The sequence below is a fragment of the Dasypus novemcinctus genome, chromosome 6, assembly GCF_030445035.2.
Source record: "Dasypus novemcinctus isolate mDasNov1 chromosome 6, mDasNov1.1.hap2, whole genome shotgun sequence".
NCBI lineage: Eukaryota > Metazoa > Chordata > Mammalia > Cingulata > Dasypodidae > Dasypus > Dasypus novemcinctus.
The window spans coordinates 25,667,060-25,679,624 of NC_080678.1; the positions used below are offsets into that span (position 1 = coordinate 25,667,060).

At 42.0% G+C, this 12,565-nt stretch overlaps 1 protein-coding gene across 4 annotated transcripts in view; it reads right to left on the minus strand.

Moving 5' to 3' along the window:
* ACSL5 (acyl-CoA synthetase long chain family member 5) overlaps positions 1–12,565 on the minus strand; it is a 43,348-nt gene that overhangs the window by 1,872 nt on the left and 28,911 nt on the right. For all 4 annotated transcript variants that reach the window (XM_058298423.2, XM_058298422.2, XM_058298421.2 and 1 more), the window contains exons 8-19: positions 11,935–11,967; positions 11,794–11,845; positions 11,010–11,083; positions 10,601–10,678; positions 9,361–9,495; positions 6,868–7,002; positions 6,238–6,333; positions 4,218–4,290; positions 3,860–3,948; positions 3,446–3,562; positions 940–1,083; positions 210–311 (exon numbers count right to left, since the gene is read on the minus strand). In XM_058298423.2, coding sequence (XP_058154406.1) covers positions 210–311; positions 940–1,083; positions 3,446–3,562; positions 3,860–3,948; positions 4,218–4,290; positions 6,238–6,333; positions 6,868–7,002; positions 9,361–9,495; positions 10,601–10,678; positions 11,010–11,083; positions 11,794–11,845; positions 11,935–11,967 — 1,128 coding nt within the window. The remainder of the gene's footprint in view (positions 1–209; positions 312–939; positions 1,084–3,445; positions 3,563–3,859; positions 3,949–4,217; positions 4,291–6,237; positions 6,334–6,867; positions 7,003–9,360; positions 9,496–10,600; positions 10,679–11,009; positions 11,084–11,793; positions 11,846–11,934; positions 11,968–12,565) is intronic.

Genomic DNA, 12,565 nt, shown 5'->3' on the forward strand with positions numbered 1-12,565 from the left:
TATTTTTTTAAAACCCCACATCCTATTCTCTGGTCTAATAGGTCTAGTAGATAGAATTGAACTATAGCCCACCTGCCCCAGGGGCAGGAAGAGTCGGTTTCTCCAGAGAGCGGGCTCTGGGAATCCCTTGAATGCCCTGGCTGGGTGGGGCCTCCCCACTCCCACGACAGGCCTCAGGGGGTGCATAAGGCTTCCTCAGCTAGACTTACTTGGTTTTGGCACAGTTCTTCCAGGGAACCCTTCACCCCGAGTTTGGCCGCAAATGGGGAAAACACCTCTGGGTCAGGAATCACCACACCTACTAAGGATGACTATGGAAAGGAAACAACAGGTACAAAGGCATGTGAGAGAGCTCACTTTGGGAGGTCCTCAGTGGGTAAAGAAAAGCAGGATATCTTTGTAATATACTTCCCTGAGGATATGTACTACTCATTTCTCACTATATATTTAAAAACTCTATGGAACTCTAATCCCAATTTCCCCACTGACCATCTCTTTACCAAGGGGTTCTATCTAAATGTGTTTCAAAGAAGCAGTGTCAATGTTAAACTTAAAGCAGCTCTGGCCATTCCATGTCAACCGACTTCCCTCCTCCCACAATCTAAAACTGCAGTATATAATATAAAGCCATTCCTTATGCCAGAGAAACTCCTGTAGGAGTGGAAACAAAGTGGAATGTATGTCTTTTATATAGATTGCTATTGTATATTCTAGCTAATTGAATCCTTTGACTGTCTTGCCTGCAGAGTATACCATACTTTTGAAAAACAATTTTTTTTCATTTATCTGCCTTATTTGAAATTTGGAATGCAGCTTAATTTCTTTAGTTTTATAACGTCAACTGTTTGCATCCCGAACTCATCTGTGCAAACTTCCTGTAGCTACAGGAATCAGCATTATCTATGCCTGAAAAAGGCAATTGTTAAAACAATATATTACCCGTAAGCTGTCCCCATGCACAAAAATTTGCAGCACCGGTCTACTCCTGATGTAGATATTTTCTATCTTTTCTGGAGCAATGTATTCTCCTTGGGCCAACTTAAAAATGTTCTTTTTACGGTCTATGATCTTCAGAGTTCCATTCTGTATTGGAGAGAGAAAAATAACAGTATTTTGAGCCCTTGGGGTGGTGTCAGTGTTTGGACAGGGTGGGGAAGTCAAAGGTAGCTTCTTTAGATCTGACTTCTCTAGAGACAGTCTTTCATTTCTCTTTCTTGACTTTGGGGGAAGGGGAGGGAAGCAGCTTCTAGAAAGCTGTTTTTGTGGAAAGTCAGAGTGCAGCCTCAGAAAAAGTTCCCAGGATCTGCTGGAGTTGCGTGAATAGTGGCCTCACGAAATCATGATATTTTGCAGCTCTAAATTTCCAAAGACTCCATTTTCAGAACTCTCAGGCGTAGGAAAGGACTATCTTTTATTAAGACTTTTGCATTTAGTTCGATCTCTCCTCCTTGACTCTCTTTAATATATCCCTCCAGGAACAGGCTAAAATACTCCACTGTGCTAATCAAGCAAGTAAATAACTGTGCTTGTTAAGACAGAAACAGGGCTGGAGAGCTCTCTGACTTGCTACCAGAGGTCATTTGCAGCTTCATTTCTCTGAGCTAATTGCTCTGAAGAGCTTAGATTCTTAGGGAACTGAAATGTAGAATTGGGGTAGGTAGCAAATACAATCCACATGATCACACCCTAAGTAGGGCAATAGGCTGACCTAACCGTAGAACCATCAACAGGGCTGACTCAAGAAATTAGCCATTAATTCAGCCTAATAGACATATGAAAATGATTAATAAGGCTCATCCCTTTATAACTCTATTGTGTGGACAAACCTATTGCTTCATCCTAGGCTGACATCAGGGAACTCTTATTTATACAAAAACTGATATGTTAGAAAGATACTATTTAAACCCAAATCTATAAAATACACCACTTATGAACAGTGATGCTTGGAGGTCTTACTGCCAAACGTTTGGGGAGTATTGAGCAAGAGAAGAGTTTCAAGATCTAGTTACATTCCCACTCCCCAAGCACAGAGTAGACAAAACTTTCCAGAGGGGATACCCTTTGGAAAATCCCCTGCAGGGGTCCTAAGATTCCATCAATACTGTACAATAATTTCTTCCCTGTTTAGGAAAACAGGCAGGACAATTGCTAATTGTTTCTCAGCAAGCTATGCTAAAACATGTCTCTGTGTCTTCCACAGTTAGGAGCTGTGCAAGTCACTGAGTGGCAAACACTAACCTCTGCAGACTTGTAGTTTAGAAATTCCCCTTCCCTGTTTTGATATGTCTCTATGTCTCTAAGAAATATATCCCTGGGAAGCAGACTTGGCTCAACAGTTAGAGCATCCACCTACAACATGGGAGGTCCAAGGTTCAAACCCAGGGCCTTCTTGGCCTGTGTGGAGCTGGCCCACATGTGGTGTTGATGTGCACAAGGAGTGCTGTGCCACGCAGGGGTGTCCCCCGTGTAGGGGAGCCCCAAGCTCAAGTAGTGCACCCTGTAAGGAGAGCCACCCAGTGCGAAAGAAAGTGCAGCCTGCCCAGGAATGGTGCTGCACACACAGAGAGCTGACACAGCAAGATGATGCAACAGAAAGAGACAGATTCCCGGTGCCGCTCACTAGAATAGAAGCAGACACAAAAGAACACACAGCAAATGGACATAGGGAACAGACAATTGGGGCACGGGGGGGGGGGGGGGGTTGGGGGGTGGAGAAGGGGAGAAATAAAAAATAAATCTTAAAAAAAAAAAAGAAATATATCCCTTTGAATCACATAAAAGGCAGAAGTTGTGGCCCATGGAGTTATCAACCACAATGTCTGCCTAATGAAAAACAAGAAAAAGTAACAAGAATAGAACACTATACCTCCCTCCCCACCCCCTACCTTTCCTGGAGATGTCATCTAATTTCCTCTTGGGTATGAGAAAATCTATTCTGTTGTCAAGGGAGCTGTGCCAACTCTGAGGCCCAGGGCTGAGGGCCAGGACTGAGGACCTATTAATCCCTCCTTCAGTGGGTCTGGAAACAGTGCCAATAACATTGACTACTGCTGCATTATATTCAGTAGGGAATAAGGCAAGAAGAACACCCTTCAACTGGTCTGTGTCTTCCACAACATTGTGATCAAACTAGCAGAAGCAAAGTCATCCTCTCTAAATTTGGCTGGTCCTAATCTCACATTAAGTTACTTCTCAGGATTACAGTGTTGGTCCACAGAAGAGCTGGGACTAGAACACAGATCTCTCAACTCCCAGCTTAAGTTCTTTCAACAGTACATTCTCTCTATAGAAGGAAGAAACCATAAATTATGTAAGTTAGAGATCTAATCCCTACCAGCTGCCTTAGCTGAGTAACCTATCCATATTTCTGCCCTTCTTGCTATAAACAGATGAATCTCCCCAGTCCAGCAGCTTAGACTTCTAGAAGGTATGACGAACTACCCACCGGGAGCCAGCGACCAATGTCTCCTGTGTGAAGCCAGCCATCCTTGTCCAGGGCTTCATCCGTCTTCTGAGGATCCTTCAGGTATCCTTTGAACACATTGGTGCCTCTGATGCAGACCTGCACACCAGATGGTACAAGGCGGTGACAGTAACAGAGGCTGCTACTCTCAGCATGGGCACTTGATAAAGCACCTGCTCCCATCTGAAATTATTTAATGGTCTCCACTACAGGGTGAAAAACACCAGATTTTAGCCCCCATTTTAGGGGATAGGAAAGTGAGGCTCAGAGATATTTAATTCCTCTCTTAAGATAACATAGGAATCAAACTCAAACCTCCTTTGTGCTCTTTCTGCTAGAAACATCCCTCCGCCCTCATGATTGTCTGGATGCGACTGTAGGGTATGACCTACCCACCTCTCCTTCATTGTTTACTGAAAAGTAGTTCATGTCAGGCACATCTTCCAGCTTCACATGATTACAAGCCAGGGGAACTCCAACATGGCCTAGAACATACCACACTGAATCAGCTGGGCCACCATAAAATGGTGACAATTCTAGGCATAGTTCTGGGACATTTATGGATTACTTTCAAAACAATAGACTGAGAAGCCATCTGACACCAATGCTGGAATAGCCATCGTATGTTGGCCTGGACCCCAAACTTGAGTTTGGCATTTGCCACACAAGTCCAGAGGATTGAGGTTATTTACATTCATAGAACCTCTCCCTTCTGCCAACCACTGTACTCCTGCCCAGGAGCTGGAGAGCCTACCTGACATCCAGTCCCCAGGTGATGTAATTGTGCAACCAGCGGAGCATTCAGTTTGACCATAAGCTTCAAACACCTGGGGAAACCAAAGAAAGGCCAAGATGTGAGGAAAGCAAGGACTCTAAGAGGTGGAGAACACAGTATCCTAATACCTTGAATTCATACCTAAGCTGTCAAGTCTTTATAACTGGAGGTTCTCTCAGAAACCCAAACTGTCCAGAAATAGGCTAAAGTACAAAACTTAAAGGAAAATTTGGAATTGAAGTCAGTGGGCAAATGAGAGTTATTCATTAAGTAGTGTGCAACATAATGGCAATTGGACTTTAACCTGGACAATGGAACACTACTAAAGGAATTTGAGATAAGATTACGGGCATTGGAAAAAAAAAAAACAAATAGCTCCATCTGTGGTAAAGAATAGGGGGTGGCAAACTTTTTCTATACAAGGTCAGATAGTAAATATCTTTCTCTTTGTGGACCTTCTGGTCTCTGTATCAACTATTTAACCCTGCCATTGAAGCACAGAAGTCTCCAGAGACTATCCATAAATGAATGGGCATGAAAATAAATGAATGTGGTCCAAGAAAATATTATTTATAAGTTTGGTTCTATGGTGTGCTCTGCCAACTCTGTTGTGGAACATAATCTTGACTGGGGATAGGCCTACTGCAGTGGTGGTATGGCTGTGATAGAGTTGCTAGAGATCAAGAGATCAAGAGGAAGTCTTAGAAAAGACATTTCTGGGAGGGGTGGTAATCAGACCTTCTGCTTTATTGGATTTAAGGGTGAGAGAATGACCAAGAAGATACGAGTCTGAAGGACTGGAGGACCTCCAGCTTCGACAATCAGTTCAGAATCCTTTTTGATGATAATTATGGGGACAGGAAACACTCTGTGAAGACAAATTTATTTCTGCTTGATTCATGCTGTGTGTGGCTGGTTGTATGAATCAACTACCCATGAGAAAAAAATAAGTGAGACAAAATCCAGGCCCCAGTTCTTGAACTAAAAATTCCAGATAGGGCAGAGACTTAAAACAGAAAAATCTTATGTAAAACCATAAGATTACTGGAAAATACAGGTGAAAACAATCTTATGAAATATTGGAGATTAGGAAGACTTGTCTAACCAATTAAAAAAATGAATTGAAAAGATTAATTAGTTCAACTACTTAAATATTTGAAAATTTTATACAGATATGCAAAGTGGAAAGATAAGACTGTCTAGGAAAAATATTTCTTATACATGACAAAGATTAATATTACTACAGAAAGCAATATGAAAGAGAAACCAAGTTATCCATTGCCCATTTTTCTATAAGGAAAATATAAGCAAGTAATTCATGGAAGAAATTCAAGTGCCAATAAACACTGGAAAAGACGTTCAGTGTCAATAAAAAAACAGAAGCAATGAGATATTTCATGTCTCATTGATTAGCAATGGTTTAAACTACTGGCAAAGCTCTTCACTGGAAAAAGTGTGAGAAATAAGCCTCATGTATTATTTGTAGGAATATGTAAAAAGACAAGATCTTTCTGGAGGGAAGTTTGATAATGTACATTAATGTAAAAAAAACATATACTTTCTTGCAGGAATTTATTCTAAGATGATAATTGCATAAATACTAATGGATATACAGGTATCCTTATCACTTCATTGATTTTAGCAGTGTGAAAATAGAAATCAACTCAAGTATCCATCAGGAGACTAGTTATTTGGGTACACCTGATAAACTATTGTGAAACCATTTAAATGATGCAGATCTCTATTTGACAATGAAGAGTGTTTATGAGGCACTGCTTAATGCATGTTTTAGAACATGGATCCCATTTACAGAAAGGTTTCTATACTTTGATACATAGACAGGTGACTAGAAGGATGTTAAATAATTTTCTCTTGATTCTGAGATTTGGGTGACTTTCTCTTTGGTACTTTTCAGTAGTATTTTGATTTTTATTTAAACAACAAGGTTTGTTTGTGCCAAAGTGAAGCAAGCCATCTTTAAAGAAGGTAGTTGGCTTACCTGACATCCCACTGCTGCCCGGAGGAATGTCAAGACTGGAGAGGAGATGGGGGCAGCTCCAGTGATCATGAAGCGAACCTTCCCACCCAGGGATGCCTGTCCAGTAGAAACAAAAGACCCGCTGAAAAATGTTCGCTCGGTTTCGGTTTCCTACACTGTAAAATGTATAATAGTCTATTCCTGTGTTGTTATGAGAATTAAGTTAGTTAATTTACAAAGCACTTAGAACAGGGCCTGCCATTGTAGAATAGCATTTAAATTGTTAGCCATTATTGTCATCATCGCTATCCATACCTGGGGCTAGAACGTGCATTTTTAAAAAACAAGTTCCTCAGATGATTTGTATTCTTGGGCTCCTCAAATTACTTATAATCTCAACATGGAATCATTTGGGACAGACCAAGTAGGAGACAGTGCTGAAACCTGAATAAAATCGGTGTCTTGCTTTTGACCAATTCCATTTAGTGGTAAGATTGTCCAAGTGGGATCTCAAAGAGGTGAGTGGACACAGAAGTCCAAAATGGTCTTGTGTTAAGGAGAAGCTCAACCATCAGAGAGAAAATAAAGTATGCTGAGTCAGTAGGCAGCTGGGACATTTGCCTGGCCCTGTCCAGGATCCTCCAAACTTACCTGGATCTTTGAAAAGATGAGTTTGTCCCACAAACTGTCACGCCTGATGATGCCCTTTTTCACTTCATTGAATTTACACGTGACAGCCAGGTTCAACAAGAACTTTTTCAAAGGTGTCTTGGCTTCATTTTGTACCTGGAGGGTGATAGCTCTTCTTAATTGGAAACCTATGGGAGATACTCACCAAGGTCATCTAGTTAGTGAACAAGAGATGCTGCTTTCTAGCTTCATAAGGAAGCAGTCCTCACTCATGAACTTGGTTGCTGAATAATGATGAGCCTAGAGTATTAGGGCCATGCTTAGAAGTACACCTAGTACATACATAGAGAGTTCCAGTCCTTCCAGATTCTTGGTCTTTGATAAGTGAGATAAATATGCCCTCAAAAGGTGGTTGGCATTTACCTGCAAAGTTGCCAGTGGGCACCACCCCTATGATTTTGAGTTAGCAGGTCATAAAAGGGCCTAGGAATCTGATGTTTTAAACAAGCACCCTGGGTGATTTTTACATATACTAAACATGGAGAATTACAAACCATTCTCTATAACTGAAGTGCCTCTACCCAGACCACACAAAATCCAGGTCATTTCTTCCTTTAAACATAATTCTGGCACCATTTTCTCAGTGCACATTACCTTCCTAGTCTCCCTAGCTCTGGCCTTACAGCAACTCTATTATCCATCAACCACACTCTTGCCAAAGGAGAGCTTCCCCAAGTACAGCTCAAAGACAGTGCCCTTATTTTCAAAATTAAATCCTGAACTCCATATTCTGGCCTTCAAGGCTTGAATCTGGAAGTGAGAGTCAAGGAAATCAATATTCTTTCTCAGTTTTAAATTTTAAGAATGGCTCTCTGGCTGTTCCCATGTTTATGCTCCCCCATTTCTGGGCCTCCAACCAAATGGGGCCTCTTCCCCATCTCCTAATGCAAACCATACTTGAGGAGCCAGGCATCTACTTATGCCCTTAACTTTATCATTTTGCCAATTTCCCACCATCTCATTCCATGTCCTACACTCAAATGCTGCCTGCATCATGTCATTCTTGATACAACTCTCAATGCTAAGATGTTGATCTTTCTTCAACATTCACAAGACTCACCCTCTCCCTAGCAAGTCACTGACAGAGAATTAGAGACCTATGCTAAGGAAGTCCTCCATTTTTAAAATAAGTTCCAGCAGTGAACTTTTTAAAGTACGCTCATAAACAACTTTCTCTCAAAAATAACAAATATCCAACTATATGAACAAAAACTTTAATGACCACCAAATCTAATAATTCAATAGCATGATAACTTATTCCTGTTAGAAACAAGGGCTCTCAATGTCCATAGGTCACATGTGTTGTAGAATGTGGTTTGAGCTAGTCTGTCCTGTCACTGGAACCCCGGTTTAGCATCTGGTGCAATAGCCAAGAGTGAAGGATAATGTTAGAATCCCAAGGGTAGGACCAGAGTTCCATGTGTCATCTCCTCAGGGCTCCACACCTATGAAATCATGAGCTGATACCACAAGCTGTTAAGAGCCTGGGCTCAAATCCTAGCTCCAAAGCTCTTTGGAGAAATAATAGCCAATTCAAGATAAGGGCAAGAAAAATACAAAATAGCTTTGGACATCTTGTTCTATAAAAAAGCAAGTAGCTATCAAAGACTAATAGGGTCATGTCAAAAGGACACATAGGCAACTTGATGAGGCTCTCAACTTAAAAGATGGGACCATTTGAACATCAAGAAGAATTATTGAAATGAACTAAACATGCAAATATGAAAATCATGAGTTCATAGTATTACTAGGAAAAAAATCTCATTGGCCACTTTGAAGATTGCTGGGGCACCAATTCTGAAGCTTGATAAATAAAGGGAAGAAGTCAAATATTTGTGATGCCTTTATGTAAGAATCTCAGCTAATAAATACAAGTGGAATAATAGAATTATAACAATCACTTTGCAATCTCTAGTGGAAAAGAGAGCAGTGATCAATGGCAGCTAAAACTGTTATATGATAGTTTGATTCTGGTCCTACCCCCTATTGATTTGACTCTGGATAAGTTATTTTAAACTCTCAGTTTCATCTGTAAGTTAGGGATAATAAATGTTGGTGTTATTTCCTGAACTCGTGGACATTAAATGAGAGAATTCATGTGAAGTGTTTACCATGGAGCCTAGCACCTCAGCAAGAGGCTCTGTAACCCCTAGGTGTTATGAAATCAGTGTTAACAAGTTCCCGGTAAGTCCACTAAACTTTGAGGGACTCCTCAAGTCTCTGAATTGAGCTTTTTCTCCAGATCGGGCTAAGAAATCTTAACCAGAGAAAGGGGGTTTCATCTATTATGGTTTTACATGGCTGCCTTTGTAAATTAGCTTTAAGTAGATGTTTGTAGGAGGTGGGGGGTGCAGAGGGGAAGCAAACTTCCTACTAGTCTAGACTTCCTAAGAGCCTCTAAGCTGCGGGTGGTACCTTCACCTCAGGGCCAGCCCCATAGAAGCCAGGGAGTACCTTATCATAGATCCTATTAAGGAGGCGAGGCACTGTGGGAAACACTGTGGGCTGCAGAGTCTTCATGTCATCAGGCAGCAACCGAATATCTCCTTGGAAGAACCCAACTCGGGCTCCGCAGGAATATACCACAGTCTGAAAACAAAACCAAGGCAGGACTCAGAGCCGAAGGGCCATGTTCGGGTAGGGCCTGGCTTGGATAGAATTGAGGAGGTAGGATGAGGCCCTCAGGCACTTCTCTCTGTACGTGTCCATCCCCTCTTCCAGGTACCCAGGGCTCTGGATGCCTATCCAAGATGGAAACTCATTTCTGTTGGGGTGTCTATGATTTTGAGGTAGTGGACCCACCCCAACTCCATCTCTGTAAGACAGTACAAGGCATCATCCAGTATAAGCCATCATTCATTATACAGCACTAAGAAAAAAACACTGCCAATTAAACTAGGACATGCCTTGGATTATGACTATCCCAACTTAAGAAATGTTAAACATGGGGGAAAAAAGTTTATTGGAAGTGATATTTTATTAACCCTGTAACACTAATAGAAAGCCCAAGGAATTGACTTTCATTCTGGCATTTTGTGCATCAACAAAGAAGCTGACTGAAGAGGTATTTCAGGGCAAGCAGAGAGAGGACTTTCAAACCAACCACCTGGGTTTCGAAAAACCAATGCTGCTTTCAGTTCTCACATCTGCCGGACAATAGCCGGAGAAGTCCAGCCCACTACTCCCACGAGGGCAGCTCCCTGCGCATGCGAGAGCCGACCAGCGACACCTTAACCGCTCAGGTGGGCAGCAAGCCTGCCCTAGGGGGGCACATTCCATTATAGCTGAGCAAAGTACCGCACTGCCCCTCTGTGGGGGGCTTCCCTTCCTCAAATCCCAACCTTTTCAAAATTTCTAACAAAAATAAAATAATAAAAGAGAAGAAACAATGTCTCGGGATTAAAAGGTGGGCAGTGAGTTCCTGACTCCAATCTCAGCGGACTCGCAGACACTCTGTGTGGAGGCAGGGGCAAGTGCTGGCCCTGCTTACCATCCATAGACTCCACAGAGGAAGGCTCTGCAGCCAGTCAGGGGCAAGGCTGCGCATGGGTCTCAGACGTGTTCACTCTGTGCCTATACCCTTCATATTAGAGAAAGACCTGTAAATGTTGAATAGTTGCCTCAGAGCAAACATGGGATACTAGCAAACCAGGATCTCTCTTTCACATACCTGCTTGGAACATAATGTACTCACCTGTACAATTCTCTCAAACATATGAGCCAAGGGGAGGTAGGATATGACCACATCTTCAGGAAGAGGCTCAAAAAAAGTCTACACATGAGGGAACAAAGAAGGGACAATATTGCATTAATGCTAGCTTTCTCTTCCAAAGGAGATTTAAAAACTACCCCTTCTAGGACTGCCACGTATAGTTGTGCGGGTTCTACACTATATGACTCTCAGAGGTTCCTCTAACTGTACTGAGTGCTGAGATTTGCAATGATCCTGAAAGGCCAAGGCTTGAGACCACACCAGCGTTTGTCCTCGCTGCAGGCCTTTAACTTGTTTGTTTTCTTTCTGCCTCCTCTAACTTCAAGAATAAGAATTTTAAGACAGATTCATGTTTTAATGAGGGTCTCTTCTCTTTCAGTTGGCTACTGACCTCCGTACTTTTGAGAAAACTAGCAGCGTTTGCAACAATATTTTGATGGGTCAGCATGGCTCCTTTGGGGTCACCTGTAGGAAACAAGAGGTGGACAGAAAGATTGTTTACATAGCTAATAGGTAGCCTTTGACCTTGGAAGAAGCAGCTAGATTCAACTGGTTCCTTTCCAGAGAGCTGAGAGCTTCTCCCATGACTGTCTTTTTAAGGATGGTATGTAACTCTGTTATGGGTGATTTGTGACACCAGAGATTCTACGACTGAAAGCATCATTAGCCTTCTACTATCATACTTGCCACAGCCACAGTCTTAGACAGCAACACATTTGGAAAGGAAAATCCAAGTTAATTCTCTTGTGCTGTTTTTATCAGATCTAACAATATTACCTATGGGCTACCTTATAGAGTGGGCATAATGGAACAACTATAACTGTAGCTCATAATGGGCCAATTAAGAGTTCTGCAGGGGAGTGGGGCTCCCAGCAATCTTTGGGGGATCATCTGCACTACCTCCAGGTTGCTGTGACTAAATGAGACCATTCCAGGGGTGTCAAACTTAGAGAATGGGGGATTGGGTAAGAAACTGACCTATTAAGACCCTTGAAATCCATAGCATGTAAACACGTCCCAGTGTATTCAATGAAGTTCATTTGCTTATGCTTATTGTTTTTCTGTTTGGACATCCACACTCAAAAGCTGTAGGTTGTAAGTCCCTAAGGGTAGTGCTCATTGGAGGGTGAATTTACTAGTCCCACCAGTGGTCAGAGATTTCCATGGGCACTGACCTGTGGTTCCACTAGTGAAACAGATGATGCTCAGATCTTCTGGTTTAGGAGGCTGGAGAGAAAAGCACAGGGGTGTTAGTCTATCGTGAGCTTTGAAGGTTGAATATGGCAAGGCTCAAATCCAGGCTGAATAAAACTTACCATGGGTTTTCTGAAATTCTCTTTGCCTAGATTCTATATGAACAGAAAACCAAGAAAGTCAGACATCAGCAAAGATGGAAAGACTTATGACAAGTGCACTCATCTCTTCCCCTTTTCCATGAGAACACCTCTGTGGGAATATAACCAAAATTCCAATTTGGATCAAACCAATATTCAGGACTGATAGAAGCCCCAGGGAAGAGCATAAGGGATCTCTAGAATAACAATCGCAAGAGGACAGATCCCAAATGTCCAAACTTCCCATTGTACTCTTAAAGTTCAGTCATCTAGCACCAAAGTTGAATCCTTTTTTTTAAATAATAGGCCTAGCTATCATTTCAGAGTGCAATACACACCAGTCACTGTCCTGAGCACTTTACATATATTAACTCATTTCACCCTTTACAACACCTCCATTTTTACCTGCATTTTAAGGATGGGAAAAAGGAGGCATGGAATAGCAAGCGACCTTGTCCAAGGTCACCTAACTAATAGATATGGTCCTGGAACATAAATAAACCCTGGCAGCCTGGCTCCAGAACACACATCCGTAACTACACTAATGCTATTGTCTCCACTTATAAATTCTCTACTAGAAGTCTGTGCATACAGGCTCTAGATCTTTCTACTC